Source organism: Balaenoptera acutorostrata, chromosome 6 (assembly GCF_949987535.1).
Source record: "Balaenoptera acutorostrata chromosome 6, mBalAcu1.1, whole genome shotgun sequence".
Classification (NCBI taxonomy): domain Eukaryota; kingdom Metazoa; phylum Chordata; class Mammalia; order Artiodactyla; family Balaenopteridae; genus Balaenoptera; species Balaenoptera acutorostrata.
In genome coordinates this window covers 55,438,624-55,457,585 of record NC_080069.1, presented here as the reverse complement: position 1 = coordinate 55,457,585, position 18,962 = coordinate 55,438,624, and the positions used below count along the sequence as shown (strand labels likewise).

At 38.7% G+C, this 18,962-nt stretch overlaps 1 protein-coding gene across 1 annotated transcript in view; it reads left to right on the top strand.

Moving 5' to 3' along the window:
- LOC103011333 (40S ribosomal protein S7-like) overlaps positions 1 to 13,649 on the top strand; it is a 44,492-nt gene extending 30,843 nt beyond the window's left edge. The window contains exon 2 of the mRNA XM_057549145.1: positions 13,036 to 13,649. Within this exon, the coding sequence (XP_057405128.1) occupies positions 13,036 to 13,649 (614 nt within the window). The remainder of the gene's footprint in view (positions 1 to 13,035) is intronic.
- The last annotated feature ends 5,313 nt before the right edge of the window (positions 13,650 to 18,962 follow it).

Below are 18,962 nucleotides of genomic sequence, written 5' to 3'. Positions count from 1 at the left end.
CAGTTCGTTGTCAGGAGTTTCTAGCAAGTGTTATTTCTTCCTGAATTCCAAGAACCAAGTGCTCTGAAGTTTCCATTCACACAGGATGAACAAGCCCACCACAGCATTAAAAAGGATGAAATACCTGATGTGGTTTTCTTTGAGGGACAGGTTTAACACCCGTACACACACGCCCAGACCCAGTGCCTGGCAAGATGGCAGAGAGGCAGATGGCCTCCCATATTTAGGGCCACACTAACATCACATACACAGTTTAAAGCAAGTGCTGGCAACTGGAAAAGTAATTTATGACAGTAAACAAATGGCTCTTTAAAAAAAAAATCTGTAGGGTGATAGCAGTGACAAGAGACAAACATTTGGCTAAACAGCGTTCAAAGAAGAAAAAATGGACAGGATCATCATGTAGAATGTTCTCGTGCATGTGACGAGTGTCAAGTGATAGGGCTTATAAGTAATGAGAGGGGAAGAGAAATCTGAAATAAGATTGTCATTGCAGTCAGGCTGCCATTGCCAGACTCTTCTGTTCTACCTCAGTCCAAACAGTCAATGTAAATCCTTCAGTTCTAGAATGTGTCCTGGAACAGGCAGAACTCTAGGTTTTATGAGGAGAAACTTGACTTTGGCTTTAAGAAGAAGAAAAAAATCATTGTATTATGGCCACTAGACATACATCTGATTCTAGGACCTCCCTCAAAAACAGCTGCTGGTGCTCAAGGTAAGAAAACAATGTACAAAGTTTTAACAAGCATTTGCTATCCTGATTGGTATGGACACTTAACTTTTCAATCTTTAAAAAAAGCCCTCTTATTTTTATGATTGTAAAATAATACATGCTAATTGCACAGCTAAGAAACTCGTAGTGAATATTGAAGCCAGTTACACATGGATGTCAATCTAAACAGTTGTACTAAGTATGGTTGCAAAAGCAAATGTGTCCATAGATTGCTCTTAAAAGATTAGGTATAAAATGTAAAAAATAATAATTATAGCAATAATTGAATAAAAATAATTTAGTGCTAACCCCCAAATTATATTTTCAAAAATTGGGAAATAAGAAGCTGGAAGAAAGCATGAAAAAATATAAGAATATTAAATTCTTCGTCTAAAATACAGGGTTTTAAAGATTCATGTTTATTGTTGACTTTAAAAATTAAAGAGATGTTGGTCAATGGACAATTTTTTAACTTAAAAAGAAATAGAATTAAACTGGATAATGAACCTTCCAAGCACTGTAGAAAATAAAAGTAAGGAAATTATAGTCTACGTGGGGGAAAACAATAAAGAGGCCTAGAGAGAATGATTAAAATATGATATTAGGGGGCTTCCCTGGTGGTGCAGTGGTTGAGAATCTGCCTGCCAATGCAGGGGACACGGGTTCGAGCCCTGGTCTGGGAAGATCCCACATGCCGCGGAGCAACTGGGCCCGTGAGCCACAACTACTGAGCCTGCGCGTCTGGAGCTTGTGCTCCGCAACAAAAGAGGCCGCAACAGTGAGCCTGCGCACCGCGATGAAGAGTGGCCCCCACTTGCCACAACTAGAGAAAGCCCTCGCACAGAAACGAAGACCCAACACAGCCATAAATAAATAAATAAATAAATAATTTTAAAAAAAAATATGATATTAGAAGTAAAATCACAATAGTTACATCAATAAATGGGTTGAACTCCCTATTAAAATACAAAGAATTTCAAAGTAAATTTTTAAAACTCAATGATAGTTTATTAAAAGTGAAAAGTTTATTAAAGTTTACTAAAACATAAAGTCAAAAAGATAAAAAGATATTAAATGTATTCCCTTTCCCCTTTCCCCACCAAAAATAGGTGTCACAATACTAGTACAACAAAAAGGAAAATTCACCACAATAATCATGAGACACAAATATAACTTGTGATATATATCAACTTATCATGTTGATAAGTGGTTCAATTCATAATGAAGATATGAGTCAACAAATTTTTTTTTTTTTTTTTAATATTAAGTTTTGATAAGTTCTTTATTTAGTCCAGCTACAAGTCCTTTGTCAAATATGCGGCTTGCAAATGTTTTCTTCCCAACTGATTTTTTTGTCATTGTTGTTGCTATCTTTTTTGCTGCTTGCCTTTATTTATTTATTTATTTATTTATTTTTAATTAATTAATTTATTAATTAATTTCTTTATGGCTGTGTTGTGTCTTCGTTTCTGTGCGAGGGCTTTCTCTAGTTGTGGCAAGCGGGGGCCACTCTTCATCACGGTGCGCGGGCCTCTCACTGTCGCGGCCTCTCTTGTTGCGGAGCACAGGCTCCAGACGCGCAGGCTCAGTAGTTGTGGCTCATGGGCCCAGTTGCTCCGCGGTATGTGGGATCCTCCCAGACCAGGGCTCGAACCCGTGTCCCCTGCATTGGCAGGCGGACTCTCAACCACTGCGCCACCAGGGAAGCCCGAGTCAACAAATTTTATGTGCCAAAACTCATTGCATCCAAATGTACAAAAGGAAAATGTTTGCAGTAGGAGAAAGTGACAGAAATAAAATAGAACTGATCAATGAAAAGAACCCTCTCAGTTTTAGATAGCTCTATAATGCCAAATATACACAGGACATGGAGGAGCTGAAAAATAACAATTGATGTGAGTGATTTACTAAATATGTATCTACAGATATCCATCTCAAACACTGCAGCCTACAGACAACACGTTTTTTGGCTCCCATGAAATATTAACAAAAACCAAAGTGTGTTGTGTACGTGTATAAAATGTACATAAATACATATATTATAAATATTTACAAATAAATGTTTATATAAAAGATAAAAATTTATAGAGAAGATATAAATGCTTTTAAGAAAAACAGAAATTTTATGAATCTCTTATTAAATTGACCATACTGTTAAAAAAAAAAAAAAAACCTTCATTTTAAAAGTCAAAATAAATGCCAGCCATTTGAAAGTTTTAAGATGCTCCTTTAAGTAACTCTTTATTAAAAGAAAAAATAAAAACTGGAGTTACAAATGATTTATAAAGTAATTAAATAACTATCATAACCTTTAGGATGAAGCCAAGTTTATATCAGATAAAAATTCAGTCTTAAATGTTTTAAGTATTAAGAAGGACAAAATGTAATAAGCTAAGCATTAAATTTAAGATAGAAAACAAAAAATTTGTAAGAAAAATTGGTAGAAGGTATTGAGGAGGATAACATAAATAATTGACTTAAAAGTCAAAAAAATCAATAAATACATTCAAGCATAAAAAAGACTTTTAAAAGTTAACATAATTTACCAACCACCTCTCCTTAAATCTAAAGAAGAGAAAAAATAGGAAGAAAAAGGTGTGGGTAACCATAGACATGAAGATTTTTAAATTATTAGATCATACTCAACATAATTTTATTCTAATATAATGATGAAGTGGACAATATTTGCAAGAAATAGATATTACCAAAACTGGCTCAGGAACTTAAAAACTTGTATAAACTAATAATCCAACTAACAAATTAGAAAAAGTTGCGAAACATTATTAATAATATTTTTGAGTGCCTACTGTGAGCTCTGCCTTGGATCAGGTACTTTATTCATTATCCCGATATAACAACCCTATAAAGTAGGTATTATTATATACATTGCTCTGTTTCCATATCACCCTGTATTTCTCTTATCAAAAAAATCATTACATTCTGTTGTTATCATCTGTCTTCCCAACTAAGCTCTAAACTCCACCAGGCTCAGTGTCCGCCATGAACACCTACTGTATTCCCAGCACCTACATTCACATAAATCCTGTCACATAAGGGTAACTCAACAAACTATCTAGAGAATGAGAACTCTGGGAACTCCCATAATATAGTATAGTTAGCATAGTATAGTACAGTATGGAAAAATTACAGTACAGTCTCACTTATGTATATGGATATGAAAGTCCTACCCAACATATATGTGTGTATGTGTTTAACTATAATGTAATAGTTGCATTCCTAAGAAACCTCATATTATTGAGAACTATGTTAAAAAATTCTTTCAATGAGATGAAGGAGAAGACACAATAACAAAGTTACTTTCCTGCAGGAAGTGGAATAATTTTTAATAGAAAAAAATGTGTAGCTATAGCAAACCTACACTGAGCAAATCTACCCTTTGATTATGGTATGTGCATAAATCAAGCCTTTTCATATATCTTCCAGTACTGTCACTAGCCCAGGTCTTCTTATATTGCTTACCCATGTGATCACCTTTATCAAACCACTTTTCCTTTTTTCTTGTACTATTTCCATCAGTAGGCTGATGACTTCAGCTATCACCCTTGCAGTGCTAGGCTACTGCTTTTGTCTGTGACCATTTTCTGTCCCTGAGGTAGAGGGTCCGTGACCCATGCTGGTCCCCTGAGGCTGCCTCAGCCACAGTGAACGACCCAAGAAACGAACACTAATCTGAAATAGGTGGGCCTTTAACCCTAGAGAGAAAGCATGCCATTTCCTCACACTTATTCCTGGCCCTAAAGTCTTACTGTTCAGCCGTTACTTCAAGTCTGTGATGTTCCCAATATCCTCCCAATAAATCCTTTTGTTGTGTTGGTAGTAGTTCAAGTTAGCCTAAGTCCATTTCTTTTACATATAAGGGAGAAAAAACCTTAATTGATAGACCCATTTTTTAATGATAAATCCTAAAACCATTCAAACAAAACAAGAGTTTTTGTTTTTGTTTTTTTCCATTTACCATTGCAGTGTTAGTACCTGATATCAATGGTGCCTTGGGCAGTTAGTCTAATGCAAAATGTCTTTCCTAAATGATGCATCATACTGTATCCGGTTTGCCTCAGGAAAACGTGTGCTGTGACAGAAACATGGGCACTAGAAGAACAGGATTAAGCTTGATTTTGTTTTCGTTCTGTCTCCTCTCCCAACAAGGAAATAGAACAGCCTTAGTCTTCCTTGGAAAATGAATTTCTTCTAAGGCAAGAGGTAGGGGCCTGGTGTCTGGGAATAAGCATATTTAAGAGATTTGAGTTATACAAATCTTGGCCTCTACAGGTAATAAAGCTCTACTGTGTTTATCAGAGAAAGGAGAATTACCAAGTGTTTCTGTTAAAGTGTTAAAAAAGAAACACTTCTTTTTGATATTATGGCATACACAGACCATGATAATATTTGAATTGCATATTGGGGTAAATAAAGAGGTTGGTCACCCTCTTTGAGGTTGGTTGTGGGGTTCCCAAAAGCCAATCCAGGTAACAACCCTCTTTCATTGTCTCCCCTGGGGCAGTGATTCCATCTATGCCTCATCTGTAGTAGGTTCAATGAACAGGTACCCTTTCTTCTACAGGAACACCATCAAACAGAAAGCTGGCTCTATTCTTGAACAAAGGCTTCTCACTGGATGCTTGTAAATATTACGTATTCCATTTGTAATAATGCTTCTGAGCAAGTATATAAAGATCTTGGCCTCAACTGAGAATAATTGTTAATAGTCATGATTGGCTGTTATCTGTTTTTAAAGAAGAGAGGGAGGCCAAATATTTAAATGTGCTTTGAGCCCATGAGGCCTCAGGCACATGAAGGAATTCAGAGCAGGTTATCTTGAAAGACTCTTAAAAGCTGGCTAAGACTAAAAGAAATCTGTACGTATGCTTACCAGAAGAACAAAAATTTTCGTGATAGACCCAAACTGAAACAACCCAATGTTCATCAACAACAGAATGAATAAATATATTCATACAATGGAACACTATACAACAATGAGAAGAGGAAAATGTATTACCATGCAACAACATACCTGCATCTCACAAACATAATGTTGAGCAAAAGAAGCCAGCTGTAAAAATTACCAACTATATATAAAGTTCAAGATCAGGCAAAACTGATCTATGCTGTTAGTGGGTGAGTAGTGATCAGAAGAAGGTTATCATAGCAGGTGGGGAGAAGGCACTTCTAGAGTTCTGGTGATGTTCAACAGCTTAATTAATCTGGGTGCTGGTTAAACAGGTGTGTTCAGTTTATATAATTCATCAAGCTGTAAATCTATGATTTGTGCTCCTCTCTGTATGTGTGCAATATTTGATATAAAATTTTTAGTTGATAATATTTAGAAAGAAGAACAAGCAGAGGGTGGGAGTGTCTTCCAGGCCTATGGGTCCTAACCTTTTTTAATCTATGGCACACAGAGACCATGATAATATTTGAATGCAGATTGGAGTAAAAAGAGAGATTGGTTAAAAACTGAAGAACTGGCCCAGGGGCTCCAGCTGCCCTGGGGACTGAGAGGATCAATTTTTCAGAACCTTCCCTCGTCTTCATTAGCAGGGAATCTATGACTTTCCCTTCTAGCCAGAGGGATCTGAGTGCACAGCCAGGAAGGACTGGAAGAGCGCGGTGTCAGACACGTAGACCCTAAGTATTGCATCCTCCCTTTGTATCCATTGACCTCTCTAGCCGTGGCTTCCAAATTCAATTAGCCAGGTTTGACCATTGCACAAGCGTTAGAGACCCCATTTGTCTTAACAGTGCTACCCAGGTCTCTCACCCTGCTACTGCTTTCCAGATTTCTTTCTCCAGGAGAGTATCTGTTTCAAATTATTGTTCCCCAGATGTTTTGGGTTCTCTTTCTCCAATCTGAATCATATCTGGCTATTTCCTGCCTGTATTCCTGATCTCAGTCTGCTTTTGTATTGCTTTTCTATCTTCACTGGAACTTTCAACACCTCCCATTTTGCATCCTTTATGCATTTTGTTAAATCAATTATATCCATTTTTCAACGATCTCAAAGAAAACAGTTAGCTTGCAATCAGAAGCCCCAGATTTATTTCCTAAGATGATGCTATGTGGCTTTAAGCAAGCAATTTGCCTTCTCTGGGTATGATCTATGGATTGAGGAAACCATTTTCTTGGCTCTCTATCAGAGAAGTATCTGTGGGAAGGAGATTCCCATAATGGTGAGCCTTGAGCTTTCAAAAGATATTCAGGGGAAAATCAATTTTAAACAAGGAAGTCACCGCAGGCTACCATCATTAGAACCTAAATCTCCAAATCCGTCCACTCAGATGCTCCTGTTGGTTGTCACATCAAAAGCTCCATGAATTCTGCCTCTCACATTTGTCCACTCGGTCATTGGTATCTCCCACTTGACTCCTGGTAATGGAACCCTTTCCATGTCACTGATCTAAAATTAGACTTCAATATTCTGCTCTACACCCCCCTGGATTTCTAATTCCCCATCCAGCTGTTCTGACCCCATTAAAGAAGTTGCTTTACCACCACAACACACACACACGCACACACACACACACACACACTCACACTCACACACACTCAAGCTTGTGCTGGGAGCATTGAAAACCACTCCAGAAGAATGTCCTCAAACCAGGGATTTTTAGACTTAGATTTTATGGATCAGTAGAAAAGCAATGTTAACAGGGGTAGTTGTCACAAGATTACTCCCTGGAGTTCTGACATCCTATAAAGCTCTAGTTCTCATGTTGGATACGGTAAAATAACTGAGTCAAGTTCATAGAGGATTGGCTCAAGGAAAGGGGGCCATGTCTTTTAATGTTCAGTTGTATTCGTTTTCTATGCTTTATAACAAATTACCATAAATTTATCAGTTTAAATCAACACACACATGTATTATTTCACAGTTTCTGTAGGTGAGAAATCCAGGCACAGCTTAACTGTGTTCTCCACCTCAGGGTCTCATCAGGCTGTAATCCAGGTGTCAGCCAGAGCTAGGGTCTAATCAGAGGCTCAGCTGGGGAAAGAGCTGCTTCTAAGCTCTCAGGTTGTTGGCAGAATTTATCTATTTGCAGTTGTAGGGCCGAGGTCCCTATCTTGCTGGCTGTTGGGTAAGGGTTGTTCTCAACTCTGAGAAGCTGCTCAGAGTTCCTTGTCATGTGGCTCTTTTATGGGCCCTATTATAATATGGTAACTTACTTCTTAAAAGCCAACAATGGAGATACTTTTCTTTTTTCCCCCAGTTGTATTTTATTTTATTAATATATTGGCATATAATATTGTATAAATTTAAGGTGTACAACATGTTGATTCAATATACTTCTATATTGCAAGATGATTACCACCATCGCATTAGCTAACACCTCTATCTCATCACATAATTATCATCTCTTTTTTGTGGTGAGAACACTTAAGATATACTCTCTTAACAACTTTCAACTATATAATATAGTATTATTAGCTGTAATCATCATACTGTACAATAGGTCCCAGAACTTGTTAATCTTACAACTGTAAAGAGAGATATTTTCTTTGCCAAAATAAAAATGTATCATCCTAAGGACCTATTAGGCTTCCTCCATTCTGCATTGAAAAGCTAGATTACTGACCATATGGCCCCTTTTGCCTGAAAACTAGGAAACTCTGAGCCAAATCTGTAGCTCAGTCACAGCAGCAGTGTTGGTTTGACCTACACATCTCCTTTCACATTCCAGGGAACCTCTTTACAAAGAAACTGGCATTATCAAAAAATAGACCTCTGGCATCCTCCAGGCCATGGTCTGCTGTTGGCTTTTTCAACATCTAATCTTTGAGTTATTGGTTAATGTTCAGTTAACAGTCCCTCCTTGATGCCCTAGAAACCTCAGCCATGCTTCTATTACTTTGACTTCCTGCCACTGTGGATATGCTATTTCTTCTGACTGGTTTACCCTGGTTTGAAAAGCAGTGCTAGGATCTTTTTTTTTTTAATTAATTAATTAATTTATTTATTTATTTATTTTTGGCTGCATTGGGTCTTCGTTGCTGTGCGCGGGCTTTCTCTAGTTGCGGCAAGCGGGGACTACTCTTCGTTGCAGTGCGTGGGCTTCTCACTGTGGTGGCTTCTCTTGTTGTGGAGTACGGGCTCTAGGCGCGTGGGCTTCAGTAGCTGTGGCACACGTGCTCAGTAGTTGTGGCTCGTGGGCTCTAGAGCGCAGGCTCAGTAGTTGTGGCACATAGGCCCAGTTGCTCCGCGGCATGTGGGATCTTTCCGGACCAGGGATCGAACCCATGTCCCCTGCATTGGCAGGCGGATTCTTAACCACTGCGCCAGTGGGGAAGCCCTGGGATCTCTTTTTTATATTTACTTCATTAAGCAGTTGATACATCTTTTGTTACAGGCAACTTTACATTCCTTTTGCAAAATATATAAAGTTTCAAAAAATAAAACCCAATATTTTAATTCTAGAACTTCAGTATGATGCAAGGTAAAAACCTAGAAAAATATTTTGTAAATTTCTAAATATATCTCTCCTATCAATCATTGCCTTCTCAATTAAAAGATATTTCAATATTAATTAGACATTGAAATAAAGCAAGGGACTCAACTTGTCAATCTAGAATTCTCACTTTTTTGAGAATTAGCCCCAAGTCAGTCCCTTCTTTACTCCTCATGGGGAGATAGAGTCATCACCAAGCCCTTTAGCTGCTCATAGCCCCTAAATGGCACGTGGTGAGAAATGGGTCCCTCCAGAACAGGATAGCAAAAGGAAAGGGTGGAGAGATACAGAAGACCCTACATCTTGTTAGGCAAATGTGGGGTGAATGAGTGACAATAACCCTTAACCGTTTACAGTTTTAATGGAGCCAAGGTGACCCAGAATCATCTGGAACTCAAAGAAAATGATTTTGTGTATGAGGGGATCCCAGTGATGAAGTGTTGATGGCTTGATTCACATTAACAAAATGAGAAAGTTAGGGAACTGAGAAAGGAAAAGTGTTAGTGAAAGATATTACCTCTGTTATTGTATATGTGTGGGTGAGGGAGATAGAGATCTCTATTTCTGAGTTACTCAATGGGGTTGAGTAGGCCCTGGGACATTCCCATTAGTGGATAATTTCACAGAGACATCGTTCACTTGTATGGGAAGAGAAGACTGCGTATACTTGCTGGTGAAGGGAACCGAGGGACAGCCTCCTATGAGCAGGTGGATGCCCAGTGTGGAGTGGGTTTCCATGTAGATGTGGGAAGCACACTGGGAGCCTGAAGCGAGGAGGTCTATTACCTCTGCCAGTGTTGGGGCAGGACACTGAAGTTAAGAGAAAAAAAGTGAGGCTTTTTGAATAAGTCACCTAGGGCTGGAAGAAACATTGTTTTGTTTTCCTAGAGCCTCTTTGGCATGCTTCCTTGAAGCTAGGCCAGTCTTGGAGATTTTAATAAATTTTCCTGAATTGGATGGACTTGGGCATTCTAGCCAACACATTGTCTGTGCCAAGCTTCCCCTAACTGGCAAGTAGTGCTTATGTTAAGCAATTCTTAATAGTGCCTTCATTGGTAGATTACTAAACATTAGGTAAATCAACAGTAGCTCTTCATCAAGAAGATCAGTGACCCTTGGCACAGGATAATTGCCAAGAACACTTGTATTTCTTGTTCCTGCATCTGTGTGGTCTTTGGATGTTGGCACACTTGGCAGGGCATGTGATGGAATATTGAGTGTACAAGATTTAAAAGTTAGTAGACTTGCTCCTGGATCCAGCTACGCCACGACTAGCTATGTGATGTTTGGCAACTAACAACTTCATAATTTCCTCAATCCCAACTGTAAAATGGGAGTTAATATAACAGTGATTAAAAGCGATTTATACATCCAGCACTATACTAGATCCTGGTGGGGCCAGGAGGGTAGGAGAGCATGCTTAAAGAATTATGGCTCACTTCCTGGCTTCAAATAGTCTGTATTCCCTACCTTACAGGGTTGAAAATACTAAATGGGGTGGTGTATATGCTTTGAAAAAGTGTAATGTGCTACATAAACACAATTTATTATTGCATTTACTGAAGAAAACCTGCTGGTTCCTATAGTTTAAAATAATTTATTTTCCTGACAACATGATGCTTCCATGTATTTCTCAGTAATTCCCCATCCCAAGAAAATGCCTGGCTCTTTAGGTCAGTGACAACATCCTATAACATCATCACTGGGAGAAATGAAGGTCATTGCTTCCTTCTTTGTCATTCCTTCTTCTTATTCCAACACTGACCACCCTCTGCCCTCCCTTACAAGGGCTTGGTGGAAAAGTAATCCCTTTGTTTCACCACCACCTTTGATGCACCCCCATGCTGACTCCAAACAGCTCATGTTCACTAAAATTGAGCTTTCCTTTTATTCTCACATATTCAATCAGAGCTCCAGATGGGTAAGCAGGAGATCCCAGATGGCCTGACCACTTCCTGGATCATAAAGCTTCTCAGTATATAAAATAGAAATCTCTTTGATGATCCATGTATTTGTCAGGATTTGTTACACAACACATGTCCCAGGCAAGTCTCCTGTGATTTCCAGCACCTCTATCATAAGCCCAGAAAGACAGTTGGTTAATTTGTTTGTTTATTTAGCTTTCGCTTGGGCAGTTGGTTACAAAGTTTCCTATTTCTTTTTCTTCTGCCTGCTGCATCATCTCCTAACTTAGAATGCAGTCACGATGCCTTTCCTTTAAAAAGTACATGAATGCTAAGATCCAGGATGGACTGCTGATTCTCTGAAATAATGTCATGTTCTTAATTATTTGAGATATATTTCTCATCATTTATTTGAATTTCTTGGCTCTCATTTACCTAAGTGGAAAACATCTATGTATTTATTGGGGACTTCCCTTGTGGCACAGTGGTTAAGAATCCGCCTGCCAATGCAGGGGACACGGGTTCAATCCCTGGTCCGGGAAGATCCCACATGCCGTGGAGCAACTAAGCCCGTGCGCCACAACTACTGAGCCTATGTGCTGCAACTACTGAGCCTGCATGCTGCAACAACTGAAGTCCTTGTTCCTAGAGCCCATGCTCTGCAACAAGAGAAGCCACCGCAATGAGAAGCCCATGCACCGCAACGAAGAGTAGCCCCCACTCGCCACAACTAGAGAAAGCCTGTGCGCAGCAACAAAGACCCAACGCAGCCAAAAATAAATAATAATAAAAAAAATTTTTAAATATATATGTATTTATTAAACAAATATGTAATGAAATCTTACTCTGTGTGACACTGTTCTAGGTGCTGAGTACACAGGGTTAACAAAACAAATCAAAATCCTTATCCTTCTAAGCATCCTTATTCTTATCTCACCAGAACTTATATATTAGTGAGAAAGAGAAACAGTGAAAAGAATAAGGTTAAGAATGAGAAGGGAGGAGGAGAAGAAGAAGAAGAAAAAGAAGAAGAAGGGACCATGTATGTGTGTGTGTGTATATATATATTTTTTTGTGTGTGTGTAAGTTCCATGGAGAAAAATGAAAAATGGAGAAGACAAGGAGGACGGTAGGGGTGGAGATGCAATTTAAAATTTTAAGTGCTAAGAATAGACTATGGGGAACAAGGGTGAAGCAGAAAGATAATGGTGGCTTAGCATAGGGTAGTGATAGTGAGAGAGGTGAGAACTGGTCACTTTCTGGGTTTATTTTTAAATTAGAGCCAATAGGATTGTTAATAGATTGAATTTAAGAGAAAGAAAAGAAAGTTAACACAAGATAAGCTAACTTGGGGAAGAAGGTGAAGGTTTCGTTTTGGATGATGAGGGTAGTGGAGGTGTTAAAGGTTTGAAGAAAGAGGAGAAGTTATGAAATAGTAATTTAGGAAGAAACAGAATGAAGGAGAAAGAAAAATCTGAAACCATAATAAATAGTAGTTTTCTAAAATTGAAAAAAGACATAAGTCCTCAGACTGGAAGTGCAAAGTCTTGAACTGAATATACAAAAGTAAATCCGAATGTCAACATTAAAATGAACCTGCAGAACATCAAAGAAAATAAGACTTTTAAAGCTCTCAGATAGCAGACTTTTCCTCAGCTGCAATCAATGCCAAAAAATAACAATAATATCTTCAGGGCTGATAGGAAATAACTGTCAATCTACACTCTTATGCCCGAACAACCTTTCAATTGTAGAGACAAAAAAGTCATTTCACCACACAAAAACTTGGAGTATTTACCAACTACTGATCCTCACAAAAGGAACTATTAAATGATTTATCTCAAGAAGAAAAAATGAACCTGGAAGGAAGAAATGAAACAGCACACACACACACAAATAAAAATAACTATTTTGAATTTTTAAAAGTACAATAAAAGCTCTAAACACAATAAAAAGATGGAGTGGGGGGCCGCGTCGTCAAGGTCCCGACCGTGTTCAGTTCCAGCGCGAAGATCGTGAAGCCCAATGGCGAGGAGCCGGACGAGTTCGAGTCTGGCATCTCCCAGGCCCTCCCGGAGCTGGAGATGAACTCGGACCTCAAGGCCCAGCTGCGGGAGCTGAACATCACGGCCGCCAAGGAAACTGAAGTTGGTGGTTGTCCGAAAGCTATCATAATCTTTGTTCCTGTTCCTCATCTGAAATCCTTCCAGAAAATCCAGGTCTGGCTAGTGCGTGAGTTGGAGAAGTTCAGCGAGAAGCACGTTGTCTTTATCGTTCAGAGAATTGTGCCTGAGCCAACTCGAAAAAGCCGTACAGAAAATAAGCCAAAACGTCCCAGGAGCCGCACTCTGACAGCCGTGCATGACGCCATCCTGGAAGACTTGGTTTTCCCAAGTGAGATCGTGGGCAAGAGAATCCGCGTGAAGCTGGATGGCAGCCGACTCATAAAGGTTCGTTTGGATAAAGCACAGCAGAACAATGTGGAACACAAGGTTGAAACGTTTTCTGGTGTCTATAACAAGCTCACGGGCAAGGATGTTAATTTTGAGTTCCCAGAGTTTCAGCTGTAAACAAAAATGACTAAATAAAATATTATTCACACACACACACAAAAAAGATGGAGTGGGGGCATTGTTCCTTGGTAGTAAAAGCGGAAAGTAATGTTTGCCAGAAAGATAGAAATATTACATAGCTAAATGTTGGCAGAAAAATGTATGGTTAAATATTTTGGTAAACATTTAAGAGTAATAACTAAACTGGTAGGAAAACAATCTAGTTTATAAAACAGCATGAGGGAGGAAAAAATGTAGTTATCTTATTAGTCCACTAGATGAAAGGAAGTAAAAGAAAATAAGCAAGAATAAAAAAAGGCAATCAGAAAACCTAAAATAAAAGGGTAGAAGTAAACCCAAATATGTCAGAAAACTCAATCAATGTAAGTATTTGACCTTGCGTAATAAAAAATTAAGCTTGGCTTTGTGAGTCTTTTGCAGGCAATTTAAAAGTAGATTGTGTTTTTATAGCACATCTGGTAATCTCTACTTCAGAGAATAAAAGAAGTAATATTTCCAACTCATTTTGTAAGGTTAGTCTAACACTAATATTAAAGCCAGACAAGGATTGTAAAAGAAAAGAATATATTTGCAAAGAGATAAAAGTCCTAAATAAAACATCAGCAAATCATTTGTCAGTGTATAAAACCCGAAGAGTTTATAAGAAAATCTATGTCATACACTTTAAATACAGATTAGAGATAAGTATATACTTATCTTAATAGATGCAGAAAAGTCATTTTATAAAATGTAATATTCATCAAGATTTTAAAAAATCTCTGCAAACCAGGATTATAAGGGAACTTCCTTAACACCATATACCTATAGCAAGCACTATCTTAATAAAACATTTCGCCTACTATGACTGCTTCACTTCAATATTGTGATAAAAGTCCTAACTGATCAAATAAGAAAAGAAAGGAAATAAGAAGCATAAAACTTGGGAAGGAAACCTGAAACCTCTTCTTATTTGTAGATGATGTGATTGCCTAAAGAAAATAAGAGTCTATACAAAGTTAGAATCAATAAGAGAGCTCAGGAAGAGTTTATACAAACATCAGTTATGTCCCTATGGACTAGCAATAACAACATAGAAAATGTAATAGAAAAAAATATACCCCTCAAAATATCGATAAATTGTGGGTTTTTTTAATCTAGGGATAAATCTAAGAAAAGATACGCTATAATTTTATGGGGAAGACTTAAAAATAGCATTGAAGGATCTGAATAAATGTTGTGATATACCATGTTCATTGATGGAAAGATTCAATAACATAAAGTCTTCTCAAATTAATATATCAATTCGATTCCAATAAAAATCCAACAGAAATTTCTATGAAACTTAAAAAGCTGATCCTAAAATTTATATGGAAGAAAAAAAGGACAAAAAACACCCAGAAAATTTTGAAGAACAAAATGCCTAGTTTGGCCCTATCAAATATCATGAGTTATCATAATGCTATAGCAAGTAAGAGATCATGATCTTGGTGCAGGTGAATAGACAAATAGATCTATGGGATCGGATAGCAAGACTTATAAACAGACTTATGTATATGGGGAAAATGGACACATTACAAATTAGTGGGAATAAGATGGATTATTCAATAAATGGTGTTGTAATAATTGGCTATCTATGTAGAAAATAAAACAAAATTACATCCCTAATCTACATCCTAAAAAAAAATTCATGGATGAATAAAGATCTAAGTGTGAAAAATAAAAGTTTAAATTATTTAGAAGAAAATAAAGTAGAATATCTTTATATCTCCAAGCTAGAGAAAAATTTCATAATAATTGTACCCCCAAAAAAGCATAAACCCTGAAGGAAAATACAGATAAATTTGACTTTATAAAAACTTAAAACTTCTGCACATCAAGAGAGACACAAAGTAAAAAGTCAAGTCAAACACAGGGAGAAGGTATTTGCAACACATTAACCAAAAACAAACAAAAAACAAAACACAAAAAACTTTATATATATATATATATATATTTATATATATATATATATATATATATATATATATATATATATTCCCAAAATACATAAAGAACTCCTATTACCAAACCAAACTAGAATCCGCTCACCTGCGCAGTAAAGCCAATCTACTGTCACCAGGTTGTGGTGAAGGAAAGTGCAGGTTTATTGCAAGGCCACGCAAGGAGTATGGCTAATGCTCAAAAGGCCTGAACTCCCGGATGGCTTTCAGGGAAAGGTTTTTAGAGACAGGGTGAGGGAGAGGGTTGCAGGGTGCGTGATCAGCTTGTGCACATTATTCTGCTTGCTGGATGGTGGAGTCAACATCATCAACCTGGTTCCACCTGGTCTGGGGTCTACGTGGTTGTGGGCAGCATGTAGTTAACTTCTTCCACCTGGTTGGGGGTTCAGTATCTGCAAAATAGCCCAAGGATATGGCTCAGAATATTATCTCTAACCCTTGAGGAGGAACTAAATGTCCTTGACTTTGTTTAATGCTAAACTACTATTATTTTGTCTTGCTTAACTGTTCTCCTTTGTTTTCCGTATTTTCTCACTGCTCTGATTAAATCTGTTCTTTGGAACTCAGGGAGGACCTAGGAAGTTAATGTTTTTCTGCAAACAAGAGGCAGGGGGAGGACATGGGGGCGGGGGTATGTTTGTCTCGGGAAGCCCTCACAGGGCCCAGCTTAGTTATACTCCTAGAAATCACCAACAAAAACAAAAGGCAATGAATATGAATGGTCAAGTTACAAAAGGGAAAACTTACTGATTCACAAACACAAGGAGTTGCTCAATTTGAGTAGTAATCAGAGAAATTCAATTTACAACAATAATGATATATCCATTTCACAACCATAAATTTTGTAAAAAATTAAAGTCTGAAAACAATGACAAGTACCACCATACACAGATGTGATAAACCAGAACTCTCAGACTACTGGCAGAAAAATAAATCAATTAAACTGCTTTGTAGAGCCAGGTGGTAGTATCTTCTAATGTAGATGTTCATACGCCCACAATTCCCCTTCTAGGCATATCCCAGGACAGTGTTTTTAAAACTTGAGGTTGTGACCCATTAACAGATAATGAAATCAATTTTAGTGCGCAGTGAACAGAAGGAAGGGGGAGGGGGAAGAGATGAGAGGGAAGGGACAGCACATTTAGATCTTTACTCATCCATGAATCTGTGTGTGTGTGTGTGTGTAGATGAGGGATATAATTTTGCTTTATTTTCTACATAAATAGCCAATTATTCCAGCACCATTTATTGAATAATCTATCTTATCCCCACTAACTCGCTAAATTAATGAAATCAATTTAGTGGGCAGTGAACAGAAGGGAGGGGAGGGAGAAAAACATCAGCATGTATCACAGGTTGGAAGGTGCAGTCAGTGCTAGCGGTGCCCTGCCCAGATCGCCTTTACTGGGCGAGCGCACTCACCCCCACCTGCTCTATTAGCTGCTAACTGCTCACAGCTGCACTCTTTCTCGAAGAGGAGCCTCTTTAACTGGAAATGCCTGGGCGGTTGCACGGTCCCCACCCCACCCCCATCCCCTTGACACCGCCCCCCTCCACCGTGGCCCGCAGCCAATGGCTGATAAATGAGGGGTATAAAGGCCAGACCCGCCCCTGCCTCAGTGAGGCAACTGTGCGGTGTCGTTCGCCGTCAGCTTGGGGTTTCTTGCGGGGTCACGCTGAAGCCAATCTTCAGCAGAAGCCACGTCTTTCCTAAGCTTCTTCCTTTCCTCACTTTCTCCTACTAGAAATTCTGTCTCAAGCTCTGCTGTCAGGGAACCTGCCCTAAGATGGAGGGGTAAATACTTCCAAGGGTGTGTGTAGGGCGAGGTAGATTATAACATAAAATAGGGTTTTAAAAGTTTGCAGGCTGGGCTTCCCTGGTGGCGCAGTGGTTGAGAATCCACCTGCCAATACAGGGGACACCGTTTCGAGCCCTGGTCTGGGAAGATCCCACATGCCGCGGAGCAGCTAAGCCCATGAGCCACAACTACTGAGCCTGCGCTTTACACGGATAAAACGTTCATAGGAATAACCCACGCTCATACTCACCGTGGGCAAGGAAGGAGGGAATGAAAGTTAAGAGTGGTAGGCAGGAATTTTCACTTATATCTGAAATATTTTCTTTACAAAGGCTGAGGAAACTTGGGAAATTTTAGCCTTTATACGAAATGGGGGGGTACACTGGGTGTTTCTCATCTTTTCTATACTTATCCGTTTATTTGAAATATTTTATGAAAAAGGCCCTAAAACCTCACTCAAACCCACCCCACTCACCTGCCCTGATACACCCCCATGGATACCTATGTATGAGGAAGCAATGTGTTTCCCCCCTTTGATAACAAATCATGTAAGTTAGGTTTCTCTTGTTCTTTATTCTAAGGACACTCATAGGAGAAGTAGGTTATCTGGAGGCTCAGTAATAATAGTAATAAGCTCCTGGTCTTTACGGTCAGCTTGTGCTCTCAATTGCCATGGTGCTGAGGTTATTGTTTAATTGTAGTTCTTGTTTACTCTCCCAAGTCCCTCATAAAGTGAGAAAAATATGTACATACATGGGAAGGAGAAATGGAAGGAAGAAAGAACAAAAGGAAAGAGAGAAGAAAAAGAGAAACTGGGGATCCCACAGTTTTATCTGTGAAAACGCCATAGTTTAACATGGGGATGGCTCTTCCCTTGCAGTTACTAAGGATGAATCAGAACCACTTGGGAGAAAGCCCCTGCGGTCAATTATATTTTCACTGCAGGTGGTTTCCTTTCTTCGATTTGCTTTTTGAATGCGTAGGGAAGTTACGGAAAAGCTGACTTTCCCTTCATTGCCAATTGTAGCTTCACATGCCGTAGTTCCACAGGGAGTAAAGGCTTCCCATTTTTCTGTTAAAAGCTCCCAATATTGCATTTTTTCTTCCAACTCATTTTGGAGTCAGGTGAAGCATATGGGAAATTTGCAGGAGATTGAGTCCATCATCCAGGCATCAATCTGGAATGATTTGTGGCTATGTACATATAAAGAGACCATAGTTGTCCGCTAACTGCATACATATGGCATCCGGAAACGTAAACTCACAGCCTTTGCCTTCAAAACCACATGCTACCCAGGGAGGTAAAACTGTGGTTCACAACATGTGGGTTGTGACCCAGAGTAGTCTGCCAACATTTAGCAGGCGGGCAGCTAGAGATGAATTGTGTGCCTACTGCAATTTCCTTTCTTTGAGGCTCCCTTGGGTGTATGCATGCATATACTCTCTAGGCCATAACATATACCTGGCGTGGAGCTGGAGCAGACCAGTACACATACATAGTCCTGTTTCATCATCTTGTGGGCACATTCTTC